This window comes from Teleopsis dalmanni, chromosome 1 (genome assembly GCF_002237135.1).
Source record: "Teleopsis dalmanni isolate 2A chromosome 1, ASM223713v2, whole genome shotgun sequence".
Classification (NCBI taxonomy): Eukaryota; Metazoa; Arthropoda; class Insecta; order Diptera; family Diopsidae; genus Teleopsis; species Teleopsis dalmanni.
Genome location: NC_051846.1, coordinates 201,591,172 through 201,608,387, shown reverse-complemented (window position 1 = coordinate 201,608,387; position 17,216 = coordinate 201,591,172). Strand labels below are relative to the sequence as shown.

The 17,216-nt window shown below is 28.8% G+C and overlaps 1 protein-coding gene across 2 annotated transcripts; it reads right to left on the bottom strand.

Annotated features, from left to right (window-relative positions):
• Nucleotides 1–12,471: 12,471 nt before the first annotated feature.
• LOC119671367 (protein maelstrom 1-like) lies at nt 12,472–16,804 on the bottom strand. Of its 2 annotated transcripts, none has more exons than XM_038081958.1 (7): nt 16,790–16,804; nt 16,332–16,405; nt 15,763–15,972; nt 14,529–14,730; nt 14,322–14,471; nt 13,830–14,209; nt 12,472–13,591 (listed from the first exon to the last, which is right to left on the bottom strand). In XM_038081958.1, the coding sequence occupies exons 3-7, from the start codon at nt 15,907–15,909 to the stop codon at nt 12,641–12,643; spliced, it is 1,830 nt and encodes a 609-aa protein (XP_037937886.1). In that variant the 5' UTR covers nt 15,910–15,972; nt 16,332–16,405; nt 16,790–16,804; the 3' UTR covers nt 12,472–12,640. The 2 variants fall into 2 exon arrangements, with proteins under 2 accessions (XP_037937886.1, XP_037937885.1); XM_038081957.1 differs by having other exon boundaries at nt 15,763–15,954.
• Nucleotides 16,805–17,216: the final 412 nt, after the last annotated feature.

The window sequence follows — 17,216 nt, the reverse complement described above, 5'->3', positions numbered from 1 at the left end:
TGTGTTCTCGCTATTTCTTGCTCTTCTTTATTTTCTAAAGTATTAATGCAGTCTTCTCCATCTGTTAAATACTTAAGAAGTGGAAAGCTTTTTTTAGAAAGAGGTAGGGAGAAATTAGAACCGAGAGAGAGAAGCCACTGCACATCAGCTGGGAATTCTATATCAGTTTTGTTTATAAACCAGTCTTCTTTTATGTTTATGTCAAGCGATTTTATTAATTTAAGTTTTAATTTTTCAAATTTTTGATCCAATGAATTAGATTTTTTTGTTATTAATTTATTGTAAAGGATTTGTTCATTGTAAATAAAGTTCATATAATCATTTTGGCACACTAAATTTTGAATTATATTTTCTGTTACCGTGATATTTTTATTATTTTGTTTAAGAAGAATATGCTTCTGTGATATTATAAGATTAAGTAATTTTTTTTGGAATGTATTAATATGTTTATTCAGAGTGTTTTTGATACTTGGCAAAAATGTTTTTTTAATTTTAAATATGTCACTTACATGGTGATTTGAATTTTTTATGAAATTTGGAATAATGTCATAATGTCTGCATTTGGTCAAGAATTTTATATCAGATAATATAATTGCATTTTTCTTTTTAAGTCCACTATATTTTTTAAACATTTTGTTGGTATTTTCATTATATTTTGTTTTCAATGCGCTGTAAGACGTCATTTTTGATTATTACAAATTTTATTGTTTTTAATAAACTTTGTTTTTATTTACGGCGTGCCCTCCGTTTTTTTATAAATATTAAATACTTATATTTGTGACCAAAAATTATTATTATAATAATTTGTTACCGGGCTAATTGGTCAAATTTTAATATAAATAAAAAGACACTAATTTATTATTTATATTTAAAAATCGTTTATATTTTATTTCCGATATTTCGACTATCTTCGATAGTCATCTTCAGGGAAAACTACACAAAATATAGGATGTTCACATTTTTATAGCGGATTATAAAGAAAAATCATACAATAAATACAATAATAATGATGACAACAAGAGAAAAAACAACAATAAAAATACAAAAGAAAAATTAAAATTATAAAAAAAATTTATAAAAAAAACAAAAAAAGCTTTACAAACATCCTGTGTCATTTGTTTATAATATTCCTATAAGCCTGAGCACAGTTGTCCGTATCAGTTTTAAAATTAAGTCTTATATTATTGGGCACTTGAAGTATTGAGAGCATTTCTAGAAAGTACCTCTTATTATGGTTCCTTTCTTCATATAAAATTTTTGCCTTATCAAAATCAGGTTCATGTTTATGCTCCATACAATGCACAGCCAATGCTGTATTGGCTTCAGCACCACTTTTATTTTTTAAACTGTGTTTATGTCCAGCCATCCTTGTCCTAAGCTTATTTTTAGTCGTACCTATATATATTTTGTTACATACATTGTACCCGTCACCTTTACAATTCAGCTGGTACACTACATTAGATTTGTCTTTATTATTAATTTTAGTTTTCGTATTGCTATATAATTTAGCTATTGTGTTTGTTGCCTTATGAGTAATTTTATAACGTTCCTTGTCATATATACTAGAATTCATTATTTGGTTTGACAATTTTGGAACATAATCAATGGATTTATATATTTTTTTGTCATTATTATTGTTAGGTTGGAGCTTTTTAAAGGTCTTATTAAGCATCATATTAATAATCCTTACGGGGAAGTCATTCTTTATTAAAATATCACGCACTATGTTCTTTTGTTCATTATGGAAAATTTTGTCACTCAGTACTAGAACTCTTCTAATAAAATTGGATGCTGTATTTAAAATCACGTGTTTAGGATGATTGGAATTATAGTTAATTAATCTTCCTGACGCTGAAGACTTTTTATACCATTGAAAGTGAATTTGGTTATTATGTCTAATTAATTCAACATCTAAATAAGGAAGCCTGTTATTCTTTTCTTCTTCTATGGTGAATTTTAAATTTGTGTGAAAAGAATTCAAAATTTGAAGTATTTGAGTTATTTTATTTTTGCGTATTATCGCGAAGATATCATCTACATACTTCGTTAATAATCTTGGTTTATATTCCTGGTCATCCATACACTTTTCCAATAATTCTTCCATCACGATGTCTGCTATAATGGGTGATAACGGTGAGCCCATTGGCATGCCTTTACGTTGTTTATAAATTTTGTTGTCTAGCATGAAGTAATTATTTTCTTTAAGACAGAAATTTAAAATTTCGAAAAAAAGTGATTTTGTAATCTTTGTGAATGTCTTGATTATATTCCACTTCTTTCTAAAATTGTAATGGCTGGTTCAACCGGTATATTCGGAAATAAGGATACTACATCAAAGGATACCATTATTTCATCATCGAATATATATGAATTACCGACCTTATTTTTAAAATCAATTGAGTCTTTAACATTATAAACCGAATGTATGGTCAGATTTTTTAAAATTGACGCTATATATCGACACAATTCGTATGATGGTGAGTTAACTGAAGAGCAAATAGGCCTAAGTGGCATATTTTCCTTATGTAATTTAGGTAACCCATATATTCTAGGTGGGTTGGCTGTATATGTACATAATTTTAGTTTTTCTGTTTTGTTTATTATTTGATTATCAAAAAGTTTTGTGACTATTGTATTATTTTTAGTTTGTAACGTTGAAGTTGGATCTCTTCTGAGTATTCGGTATGTCATAATATCATTTACTATATTTTTAATTTCTTTGTCATAATGTTCTTTTTTTATAGCAACTGTTTTGTTGCCTTTATCAGATTTAAGTATTAAAATGTTTTTATTCAGTTTTAAAAATTTTTTCGCTTGTTCCACTGTGCGCAATATGTATTTTTCCATAGGAGAATGTGTTATTTGTCTTTTATACCTTTCAACCATACCGATAAGTTGTGTTCTCGCTATTTCTTGCTCTTCTTTATTTTCTAAAGTATTAATGCAGTCTTCTCCATCTGTTAAATACTTAAGAAGTGGAAAGCTTTTTTTAGAAAGAGGTAGGGAGAAATTAGAACCGAGAGAGAGAAGCCACTGCACATCAGCTGGGAATTCTATATCAGTTTTGTTTATAAACCAGTCTTCTTTTATGTTTATGTCAAGCGATTTTATTAATTTAAGTTTTAATTTTTCAAATTTTTGATCCAATGAATTAGATTTTTTTGTTATTAATTTATTGTAAAGGATTTGTTCATTGTAAATAAAGTTCATATAATCATTTTGGCACACTAAATTTTGAATTATATTTTCTGTTACCGTGATATTTTTATTATTTTGTTTAAGAAGAATATGCTTCTGTGATATTATAAGATTAAGTAATTTTTTTTGGAATGTATTAATATGTCACAGAAGCATATTCTTCTTAAACAAAATAATAAAAATATCACGGTAACAGAAAATATAATTCAAAATTTAGTGTGCCAAAATGATTATATGAACTTTATTTACAATGAACAAATCCTTTACAATAAATTAATAACAAAAAAATCTAATTCATTGGATCAAAAATTTGAAAAATTAAAACTTAAATTAATAAAATCGCTTGACATAAACATAAAAGAAGACTGGTTTATAAACAAAACTGATATAGAATTCCCAGCTGATGTGCAGTGGCTTCTCTCTCTCGGTTCTAATTTCTCCCTACCTCTTTCTAAAAAAATTTAACAGATGGAGAAGACTGCATTAATACTTTAGAAAATAAAGAAGAGCAAGAAATAGCGAGAACACAACTTATCGGTATGGTTGAAAGGTATAAAAGACAAATAACACATTCTCCTATGGAAAAATATATATTGCGCACAGTGGAACAAGCGAAAAAATTTTTAAAACTGAATAAAAACATTTTAATACTTAAATCTGATAAAGGCAACAAAACAGTTGCTATAAAAAAAGAACATTATGACAAAGAAATTAAAAATATAGTAAATGATATTATGACATACCGAATACTCAGAAGAGATCCAACTTCAACGTTACAAACTAAAAATAATACAATAGTCACAAAACTTTTTGATAATCAAATAATAAATAAAACAGAAAAACTAAAATTATGTACATATACAGCCAACCCACCTACAATATATGGGTTACCTAAATTACATAAGGAAAATATGCCACTTAGGCCTATTTGCTCTTCAGTTAACTCACCATCATACGAATTGTGTCGATATATAGCGTCAATTTTAAAAAATCTGACCATACATTCGGTTTATAATGTTAAAGACTCAATTGATTTCAAAAATAAGGTCAATAATTCATATATATTCGATGATGAAATAATGGTATCCTTTGATGTAGTATCCTTATTTCCGAATATACCGGTTGAACTAGCCATTAAAATTTTGGAAAAGAAGTGGAATATAATTAAGACATTCACTAAGATTACTAAATCACTTTTCTTCGAAATTTTAAATTTCTGTCTTAAAGAAAATAATTACTTCATGCTAGACAACAAAGTTTATAAACAACGTAAAGGCATGCCAATGGGCTCACCGTTATCACCCATTATAGCAGATATAGTGATGGAAGAATTATTGGAAAAGTGTGTAGATGACCAGGAATATAAACCAAGATTATTAACGAAGTATGTAGATGATATCTTCGCGATAATACGCAGAAATAAAATAACTCAAATACTTCAAATTTTGAATTCTTTTCACACAAATTTAAAATTCACCATAGAAGAAGAAAAGAATAACAGGCTTCCTTATTTAGATGTTGAATTAATTAGACATAATAACCAAATTCACTTTCAATGGTATAAAAAGTCTTCAGCGTCAGGAAGATTAATTAACTATAATTCCAATCATCCTAAACACGTGATTTTATATACAGCATCCAATTTTATTAGAAGAGTTCTAGTACTGAGTGACAAAATTTTCCATAATGAACAAAAGAACATAGTGCGTGATATTTTAATAAAGAATGACTTCCCCGTAAGGATTATTAATATGATGCTTAATAAGACCTTTAAAAAGCTCCAACCTAGCAATAATAATGCCAAAAAAATATATATATCCATTGATTATGTTCCGAAATTGTCAAACCAAATAATGAATTCTAGTATATATGACAAGGAACGTTATAAAATTACTCATAAGGCAACAAACACAATAGCTAAATTATATAGCAATACGAAAACTAAAATTAATAATAAAGACAAATCTAATGTAGTGTACCAGCTGAATTGTAAAGGTGACGGGTACAATGTATGTAACAAAATATATATAGGTACGACTAAAAATAAGCTTAGGACAAGGATGGCTGGACATAAACACAGTTTAAAAAATAAAAGTGGTGCTGAAGCCAATACAGCATTGGCTGTGCATTGTATGGAGCATAAACATGAACCTGATTTTGATAAGGCAAAAATTTTATATGAAGAAAGGAACCATAATAAGAGGTACTTTCTAGAAATGCTCTCAATACTTCAAGTGCCCAATAATATAAGACTTAATTATAAAACTGATACGGACAACTGTGCTCAGGCTTATAGGAATATTATAAACAAATGACACAGGATGTTTGTAAAGCTTTTTTTTGTTTTTTTTTTTATAAATTTTTTTTATAATTTTAATTTTTCTTTTGTATTTTTATTGTTGTTTTTTCTCTTGTTGTCATCATTATTATTGTATTTATTGTATGATTTTTCTTTATAATCCGCTATAAAAAAAATGTGAACATCCTATATTTTGTGTAGTTTTCCCTGAAGATGACTATCGAAGATAGTCGAAATATCGGAAATAAAATATAAACGATTTTTAAATATAAATAATAAATTAGTGTCTTTTTATTTATATTAAAATTTGACCAATTAGCCCGGTAACAAATTATTATAATAAAAAATATCTTTAATAATTTTTTCTCTATTTAAGAGAAAGAAAAGATTAGTAGGAATACTACCAAGAAAATAAAAGTTTGAATGAAAAATAGTGAACAGCTCATACAATACATCCTAAAAGTTCAATAGCTAAAATATAGCATAAATTATTAATAAAGATTCAAAAGTTATATGAAAAACTAAACTCAAATCTATTATGTGTGATTTGTATATATGCTCACCTATAAGAAAAATAAAAATCAATCTTAAATATATATAAAAAAGAATGTATCTTCAGTAAATAAAAGGCCGTTGTTAAAGTAAACAAGTACAAGGACAAGAAAAGTACAAGGCAAAATATATTTTATCTCAGATACAAATGCAAAACATTCTTTCCTGTAAGAGCAATGAAACATATGTAAAACGCCAAGACAAGAACCTTATTTAATAAGGACCTTATTTAGAGCAACACATGCTTTTGCACTCAGTACAATTGTCCTTCCAGACATGAAATCTTTCTTTATCGTTTACACATCATTTGTGGATTTAAATTTGGTAATAGATACAAAAAATTACAAAGAAATTGAAATAAGAAATAAGTATTTTTTAAACTATTTTTATATAAACAGCAAAAAGCAGCCTATATATTTGTAATTACAACAATCGATTGTCGATGCTTTCCAAAAAGAGCATACACCACATAGAGTATGAATTGATCTACTAAATTAAATTTATATGAGAGTTGAGGCATATATCCATAAACTCAAAAAAAAATAAAGCATGTACTGTGTTAAAATTTTTACGCTTTAAGAAGATAGAGTCTATGAAATACAATCAAAGTCCTGTAATCACGTTAACGTTTTAACTATATCAGTCGTGACCTTTTACATGACGTCGATGGTTTCGAAACTTTTATTTTCGTCTTAAATTTCATTTAGAAGACTAGCTAAGCATTTAAGTTGGATAAGTCTTCTTCAACAACAGATCATCGTGTCACATAAACCAACTAACTAACTTGTGATATTTTATTCGAACCAATCAAATACTGGCTCACAATCATTGTAGTGCTCCTAGATAATGTTATGTCCTTATCATCTAACTTTCTGAAGACCGATTTGTTCAATACATTTAGATTTATTTAATATGCAACAATTTAAGGGAATTGTTCACTGCGACGAATAGTTTTCTTAATTATCATTATGCATAATTAAAATGTAATTTACTTTCTAAGGTTAATTTTTTTTTGTCGAGTGTGACGTGTCTTATAATGAAAAGAAAACTAGAAGGGTTCGTACAGTAATGAAGAGACAAGCGTGACACTGCAGTCATCAGCAGTCTTAGCTGATGATGAGTTCTGAGTAATACTCGAAACAACGTTGTATGGTTAGTTTAATTTCAAGAAATTAATAAAATTTTTGTTATTGTCTCAACATCACTGTTCGAACCATTGTAATTTACTTTCCTTTGACTGCTCTGGTGATTTTAATCCCTCTACGATTTTGTTTTCGATTTAGGTGGGAAGCACCACATCTCGTCACGAGTTAGTATGACTGATATTCTTGACAGATTTCTACGGGACATTTTTAACATACCTTTACAATACTTCAGTCCTATGGGTCATACATCAAAGTGTGTGGCAAAAAGTGAGGACAGTCTTTCCGTTTGCCTAAAGTTTCAAGAGAAATTTGACATTTCCAGTTTTTCAGTGTCTCAGCTTCTCGGTATTCCAGCTTTCCGGTATCTTAGCTTTTCGGTATCTCAGCTTTTCGGTGTCCAAGTTTTCTATTCACTGAGTTTCGGAGAACCATACAGATTATTTTGAAGAATATTAACTTTTTTCGAAATTTTGTTCATTATGTATTAATTTAAGCGGCGGTACTGGGTCATTATCTCCAAGGTTCACTAAACAATTAAAGAATCGGTTACGTTAAAATAGCGCCCCTAATGATTTACTTATGGCCATTGTTACATAGAACTTAAAAGGAAAAACCAACGGGAATATTATAGCTTAAGATGCCTTTTAGGGAGAGTCTTATTAGCAGCGTACACAAAGCATGGTTTAAGGAGTGGTTTTTAAAAACTAAATCAAATTCAGAGTTTAGATCCTCTCCAAAATCTTTCTCATATACTTTGAATTGAACTTTATTCAAGAATTGCAAAATAATCATTTTTATGAATTCAATTTGGGATTAAAAACAATTTCATTTAACAAACTTTTATCAAAGCAGAAGAAAAACTCAAAAATGTTTGTCGAACAAAATGGAAAAAGAGTTCATCAACTTGCTAAGATCTTATAAATATTATATAAGTTTCAATCAGATGTAAAAATATGTTGATAACTATCAAAATGAATATAAATTAGGTTTATGTTCTCACGTCAACTCGTTACATGAAAACTCACTTACTTTTCTGCTGTGTAAGCATAACAAGGGTCATCAATAGAGCAGAAGGCAAACAAGTACTCGACATTGTTTGTACACGGACGGCCAGCTAAACTTCAGCAGATGCCGTAATAGTGACATTCGACAAAAATTTTGGACTTTTTAGAGGCAACGAATGGTTGACACATAAAACATGTCACATTTATAGCCGAGCAATTTTTACCAAATACGAAATAAAAAAAAATCACAAAAACCATATGGAAAGAAAAACTCATATACATAAATATATCTATAAAAAAGAAAGATACTTTTTTGGAAACAAAAACTATACAAATTTATCTATAAAAAAATAGAGATGTTTGTTTTTTAAATTGATTTGAAATTTTAGAACAAAAGCGATTCTGAAGTATTTTTCAAATATATGAAGTGATTTAATATAAGATATTGTATGCATAAAATGATAGCACTCACTTTTTATTAACGACATTTTGGTTATAGATATAAAATAGATTTTTATTTCGGTAACTTCTGTAAGTAATTTTTGATTAACTCACAGATAAACGTAACTGCCATTTACGAACAATATGGATGAGATGTATAATTTAGAAATAAACCTGGTTTACTTTTGAAAAAGTAAATATGCCATAACAGATTTTTATTGAATACATGCTTAAATTGTCATAAATAGTTGAAGAGAAAGATTTCTTATATGCCCATCTATATTCTAATAAAGAATATAGATTAGATAAAAATATGGAAACTATGTCACCACGTCACTGCATTATTTCAGGATTATTGTGACAAACTCAATTTAGTTCCATAGACACATAACAGTTAAAAATGTCATTATGTCCTTCGAGAGAGATGTTGCCAAATTCTGTTACCGATAAGGACTTATGTGAGTTATAAGTACTTGATAAGTTTTCGCCCACTGTGTGTCGGAGATGATAACAACAAACCAACCAAAGTTGGTTCCTTCTCTTGCTCACATTAAAATTAATTTAACTGAAATATAGGATGACGATAATAATTTATTATTAAACAATTAGATTTAGTTAAAACAATATATTATTACCAAAAAAAGTTATACATATACTATATTATATGATGATAATTGCTATGTTTTTTCAGGAAAAACTATTATGAGAAAGAGAAAATACTATGTGAATCATGAAATACTTATAAATCCAGCATTAGAAATAATTTCATATTTAAGGCACATAGATTCTTTTCATTCATGAAAGTCTATAAAAGATATTCTAAAACAAATAATTTTATAAAATATGAAAAGTTTAGGTAAAATTTATTTTAAAAAATTTTTAAATAAAAATAAATTATTAAAAATAAAAATTTTATTGAAAAACCAAAACATGTTTTTCTTTATATTTGCATCTCATTTATAACAATACCATCCTCCTTGCAGACCTGAGCGATTGCCGCATTAGCGTAACTATTGGTACGTAGTAACCTTTCCGGGAAAATTGACGACGAGCAGTGGTGGCGCTAGGTGTCAGCGACCGCCGACGGCCTCGCAAAAGTTACGAGTGTTGATTTAAATCACTTAATTGATATTTTAAACAATTTGATTTCATATATGACATTAATCGTATGAAAAGTGTATCAAACAAAGACCTTCTCAAATTTTGTAATGCCTTAGGTATAATTCGGCTTATTGAACTGTATGAGGACCTGCTGTTTTTAAAATCGAACTCACTAGATTGAATCAACGATATAAAACAACTCATCTTTTATATAAACTAAATTAATTTAGAGAAAATATATCCGAATGTTTATACAGTAACCAGAATCATGCGCACAATTCTAGTCAGTATAGCTCCTACTGAAAGAACCTTCTTAAAGTTAAAATTGGTTAAGACTGACTTGAGAAGTATGATGAGCCAAAACACACTATCTCCAGTGGCAATTCTATCAATTGAAGTGAAAATAGCAGCGGATACAAATTATGATATAATTTTAAAAGGGGTCTCGCAATTTTGATATTGCCGATGTCCACAGTTGGTCTAGCTGCGTAACTTATGACGAACAGTGTAGCCCCGGAAATCGTAAACGTTGTATGCCTAAATTTAAATGATTTTTTCAAGCTTGTCGCTTAATATAAAAGTCCATTTAGTAGTTTATCTTTTTTAAGTACAAAAAATATAAATTTTCAATTCCAATATTATTAATTAAAGCTTTTTCAAACTTAAATTGGTTTTTACTGTGTTCACACTATGACCTTCCACTTTAGAGTTCTCTGTGGAAATGCTAATTTGAATTAGTTTTTGATTTCGCAATCAATTTGTGGTCAGAAAATGGCTTCAAATTGCAAAAATAATGAAGCAAATTAAATTACAGAAATGTTGAAAATGAGCTCACCACAACCATATGTAAAATATATTTAAATAAATTTAATTCGTATTTAATTAGAATATTATTTTATTTGGCTTACATTTATTGCATGATAAGTACTTTTGAAGGCTGCAAAAATTGCATTTCTGAGTTGACTACTTCGAAACGAGTAACAATCGTCTGGATGAGAAGTGAATTGAAAATATCTAGTATAACATTAAATCCATGCATCGTAAAATATTATAGTTTTAAACACAAAAATGATTTTAATTTTACTATTCACTGTAAATGTTGCCCACACATTTACTATAAATCACTGTCTTGGAGAAATCCTTAGAGAATATTACATGAAGCATCTTGTCTAAACATGTTTGAAACGTGGAGGCGTAAAGTTGTATTTCACGAAACAAAAAAATCCCCGCCCACAAAAATGTGTACCTCCTATATTTCGACGCTCATAAAGTAGTCCAATTCAACTCTACTAAGAGGCAGCAAAAAACTGAAGTCATCAATAAAATAAGTAAAAATAATAAATAAATATGTATAAATGAAACATTAATATGTATAAATAAAACATTATGTATAAATAAAAAATTATGTTGAAAAAAAAAATTAATATACATAAATATATATAATTAAATAAGTACGGTATCGGAAAAGGTGACTATGAAAAAACATGACTCTGAGCTTAAAATTTGGTGACCAGTTAAACTATTTATGCAACAACGTATTATGATGCATGATTCTTTAGTTCTCTTTCCAATTCTATCAAATATTATTTGTACTGATGTTTTTTTTCGCTTTATATTTAACATGTCGCTTGATTTAAATTTTATCTTTTATATATTCTGCTCATTCTTGTCTTCGACATCCTCTTCATCTTAAACCTAATTGACTTTGACCGCGTATTTACTTTTTCTTCTTATTCTTCTGACAAGATTCATTTTGTCGATTCTGCACACGTAAATATAAACATAATTTATAGATATATCCCTGTAGATACATTCCGCAAACTTTACTTCTAGATTCAACAGATATATTCGATAATGCTACAAAAACTACATCTGAATTAGAACACTTATAACAGATTCACACTGTCTCATTTAAACGGTTTTGTCATCAAACGGAAACTACAATAACAAATATTTTTTATTATTTTATATAATTGAATTTTTGGCTAACCATACAGCTGTTTCGAGTATTGCCAAATATCTATTATCAGTGGTCTTGAAATGATTTCTTACATTTAATTATTCGTAAATTATTTTTTGAGACTGCAAATATCAAGAATTGAATGCGTACCCTGCCAAATTTTAAGTTTCGAGTCAGTGTTCAGTAGTCTACTGACCCAAAGTTGTACTTGACTTATATGTTCGAACTTAGGTTTTGTTAAGTTTTGTATAAAACAGCTGTTTGGTCATCCAAAAATTCAATTAATTAAAATAATAATATATGTTTGTTGTTGTAGTTAGTTACTGTTCGATACATCTCTATTAATAGCTTTTATTAAGTAAAATATTAATTACAGTTATAACTGACATATAAATTCAAATCAATTATATTTATTTATATCTATTTGAGGCAGTGCACTTGAGTACTTTTACTCTTTCTTAACTTGAGCTATTTTTAAAACCCCTATTTACGCCTTGACTGTATTATTGTTTATCACTTCATCAGGCTAAGCAATAATTCACCTCAGAACTGCATACCTCCCCGAGGAGCCTGTAACCATTCTGAGATTTGATAACGCGGTGTTGGTAAGTCTGTCAGTTGTCGTAAGTAATTTAAAGGCTCTATCCTTTATGCATTTTTTGATGGGATCAAATATTTCGTTATATTTATTTTTTTTTTGGATTTTATTGGACAATTATAATGTACATAGGTATATATAATTTACATATTATTCCATTTATATTAAATATGTAATTGCTAACAAAATTTATTTAATTATTTAGTAAGAAATGAAATCTATATATTTTCATCTGTCTGAAACTACCAAATCCTTTGTAATAACCGTTAAAATCGTAGCAATTTTGTGTTGACTGGGTAAGTTTATTATTAAAAAGTATTGATGAGATTTTTTCACCACTGCTTACCATTTCATAATAAGCGTTGAATTTGCTATCCTGATCTCTGATGGAAAGTATGTATATTTTGAAGTGTTGTTGTAACATTTGCGATGGGTTCCTCGCCCACGCCCGCGCCCGCGTCTGCTCGCGTGCCCACGTGAGTATAGCCTGCACTCAACAGTATTGTTAGCATTTAGCTCACTTTGTTCACAATCGCATTCCCCAAACAGATTCATGAATAGACTATTAAAAAAGCAGCGAAAGTCACTGCTGTATCCAATGCAGCGTGTTGGTCCACGACCACGTAAGCATTGATTATAGTATTTTATATCCATTTCAGAATTATTTTCACTATGAGCACTGATATCGCGTTCCACAGTTGGATAATTCTCAAATAAATATTTTTTGCAAGCATTGTCATTACCTAGGTGTGACCAGCGTCCTGACCGACGTCCACGTAAGCTTTGACCATAGTTTACGCGCTTCTTATTTGCATTCTCAAGTAAGTTATTACGTATATTATAACACTGAGCATTGATTGCCTCACTATCATTAATATAGTTTACTTGTTTCCGACCACGTAGAATACAATTAACACTTCCACAACCACGACTACAAATGCAATCCATGTCATTTGTCTTTGGTGGTGGTGGTATCGATTCAACTTTGGGCAAATGTGAAAACATTTTTTTTAGTTCTTGCAAACTTTTCTGTGACTTAATTCTTACATTCCCATTTGGATACCAACCGGAACTATGATAACCACGTCCACGTCCACGTCTATGTGCAGATGCACATCTTACGTCTCGCAACACACCACGACGATCAAATGTTGGGCTGTTAACAAATGTTGACAGTTCGGTTGCGTTGAAGTTATATTCTTCGTCATCAAAAATATATTTGTATAGTACAGTACACCAAGTGTACACTATTGACGATGAGCACGTTTCTATAACACCTATGTCCTGATGAAACTAAAATTAGTAAAGAAGAGAAAATAAATTCATATGCACTATTAATAAGTTGGCTAAAAAAAGAAAAACTAAAAAAATTGCAAAGTGCGTTTACATAGTGTCAGAGCAATTTATCTAGAGTAAAGACTTCCTTAATTCAAATCAATATTTTTTTTTCAATTATAAATACAATGATTTCGGAATAATCAAGTTAAATTGAACAAATACATATACTGAAAGACACTTCTTCAATGCTCACCTTGCATGTTAATCTGCTTTTCCCATAATCGGCTCGATCAAATAATCGAGAGATTACCGCATTGATGGCTGGCTCATCAATTAATGAACTGTACTTTAAGGTCTTCATCAAATATTCAAAAGAATATATCATAAACACAACATCACTTGTTCCATTGTCATTTTTAATAAGGGATAATGCACTTTTAACTGTTTCTATTTCACATTCTCTAGTATAAAGTGGTCTTACGTTTTCAGTACCCTTCTCTTTTGCAAACTCTACTAACTTGTTATATATAAGTGCAATGTTAGTTTCTCCAATAGCGTTTGGTGGATACGGTAGATGATGGGTTTCTTCCGAATGCACCTGAGCATTATGTTGCTCTCCAAATAAACTTATACCTAAAAAATACATTAAATTATTATAAAATTTTCTAGACATAAAATAATATAATAGACATATAACATATAATAATATAATTACATTTAATACAGATTTTTGATTTATACTTACGTGGATTCAATAAACAATGATATGTTCTTTTGATTTCCTTATCTAGCGTGAACTCTACAGCCGCTATTTCCGCTGGGATGTAGAATCCCCCGTGCAGAGTGCGAGTAAAGATGTTCACATTCAGTACAATAAAGGACTTTGTTAGTAACTCTAAAAATATAAAGACAACTAAACTTGTGACCTTAAATAGTTATAAAATATACACACTGCCATTATCATCCGCTTCCTTAATTTCGAGTTCAATATGATGCTTCATACGTTCCATTAAAATTTCATTCTCCTTTTCTTCTTGCAGAATCTTTGACAAGAGCACGCCATTGCAGCACATGATACTTTTCTCTACTCCATCCGGATTTTTCATTTCCTTTGCTTTTCGATTGTAATAGAGTTTAGTGTCTGGATCAGCTTTCTAAATATTTTTTGTATAAACGAATATAAATTAGCAATAGAATAAATTTAGTAGTTTTAGAAAATAGTAAAGATTTATTAAGTTTAAAAATGATTCTCACTGTCTATTTCGACAACATCCAAATAGAAATAGAAATAAATTTTTTCCAATCAGAAAAGATTTGATAAACCACTGTCTTACCTGACATCGTCAAATTACAAAAAAAAATCTAAAGAAATTCGTACTCAAGTAATATTAGAGAAAAATCCCACTTTTTGATCTCGTATTAACTACATAACCAATTTTCAATGACGGTTTTTGCACATCGCTCATATTGGCTTAAGTAACTCGTACTAAATCGGTTGTGAAATATGTGAAATACTAAATAAATAAATTGTTTCCAGAAGAGTTCGAATATATATTCTTGCCATCTTAAACAACCAAGTGTTGTTCCGCCGTGCTTTTTAATAGTTGAATCACCAACTAAAGTGTGAAGACCCACTTCGAAAATTGTTTGAACTTCCACCTCACAATATTTTCTGGAGCTAATTTATTTTTTAATTGTAGGTCTGTTTTGTAACTAAAGTGTCTTAAAGTTTTTTTGTACTTTTAACAACTTTTCTATCAAAACAATAGAGAGCAACACTCTCCACTTCTCACGGCAACTCTAAAGAACAATATATTCATAATTTCGCTATGTCGTCATATGGTTTAGCGAAAAAGGATGCTCAGAAATTACTAAAAACTCTTAGCGTATGGACATGAATTTAATATATATTAATCCCTTACTATATATAAGTTTAACAGCAACCTATTTTTCGCAGAAATATTTTCAGTGAGTTAAATTCTCGATGGCGATATTAAATCATTTCGATACAAATTTTAGAATTAATATATGCTCATTAACAACCTACTCCAAATTTTTTCTGACTGAAAGTTTAATTAACGGAAAAATACATATTATTTATCCTCCTAAATTTTCACTTAATATAGTCTTTAACTATATTAATAATTTAAAAATTTATTGACAATACTGAAAACATTTTTACTTACCTCCCATAATCGTCCAGTATACAACGTGGCATTTCGCAATCTGCTCCCGAAATTATGAATTCTCATCCATTCACGAGTAAAAAGAATAAACCCGTTTGGCTTGATTTTTTTCCTTGGCTTCAATACCTCGAAATCAACTTCTTCCATCTTTAGTTTGTAGCGAATGTTTTGCAATGACTGATGTCAAAATAACTATGATAAAAAACAAAACTAAGCAACGAAAATTAAAGACAGGGTTACCATCTGACAATGATATGGCAATGATTTTTTTAATTCTGATAAATTGTTGTTGAAAATAAAAATTATATTACATCAAAAAATTCTATGGCATACTTAAATCAAATGACCTTTAAGAAATTTGCTTAAATTCTTAGGAGCATCTACATAATTGGAATCATATAATATGTGTAATATTATTATATTATATATAAGTTCAAGAAACATATATATAAATGAGACAACAATGATATCGTTATTTCTTGTTACTATATTAACTGTCAATCGGATTTATTTAAAGGATACGATGTTAGATGATAAGTACTGATTAGTTTATACGACAATTTGCCTACCTTAAGAAGGCTCTGTAAATGAATCACTCCAAACTTTATCAGTCGTTTGTGAATCTTATCCTTCTGACTGCGATCTAAAAATAAACAAAATTAGTTCATTATAAAATATACTAAAATTATCTTTTATTGATTAAAAAAGTTTTATTAAATAAGTTCATATACAGAAATCATTGTATATATCCGCTTGTTCTATTCCAATAGAAATGCTGTTATATACTTGTCTTCTGTATATGTTCGAAGTCATCCGGTAAGTCTATAATTAACTCAATAATTATATGAACATACAAATGTTCTCAAATAGACTTATATGTTAAAAATAGTCTTTTATGATTGAATGGATAACTATAGAGCGATCAGCTTTTGACTTTAATAGCGAAAGCAGGATCGGCACTGAGGCGTCTAATAAATAATCACTTTCGGTTTTTATTAATATTAGCAAAATAATTTTACACTTTTACCTATTCAAGTTTTCAACAATAAAAAACAAAATTTGATATATACTTAATGCTTGATTTCAGTAAAATTGAAGAAATCAAAAATATATATTGAAAATTATTTTACTAAAATCCAGGCTAAGTTGATCACATGTTCTTCGGCACTTTTTATAATTTAATATTTTTTTATTAGGACTTTATCTAATATATTTTCATATATATTTAGCAAACATGTCTTTAATGAACTTACAATATTAAGATCAATTCAATTAATTAATCAAGTTTAAATTAAGTTCTTATACTTATTAGAAGTAAAAACGCACAACACGTGGAAGTACCGATTTTTAAGAAATGCCATTTACTTGACACTGACTGTCAGTAAAGTGTTCGAAAGTCACAAAAGACCTAAATTTAAATTAATGTAATAGTTGTCATTTTTACTCAAATTTTG

Bases quoted from the DNA above. Each gene is read 5' to 3' on its own strand.
- LOC119671367 (XM_038081958.1), bottom strand. From the start codon at position 15,909: ATGGAAGAAGTTGATTTCGAGGTATTGAAGCCAAGGAAAAAAATCAAG. The intron at 14,731-15,762 runs GTAAGTAAAAAT...AAAAATATTTAG, and splicing joins ATACTGGACGATTATGGGAG to AAAGCTGATCCAGACACTAA. The intron at 14,472-14,528 runs GTGTGTATATTT...TTATATTTTTAG, and splicing joins GGAAGCGGATGATAATGGCA to AGTTACTAACAAAGTCCTTT.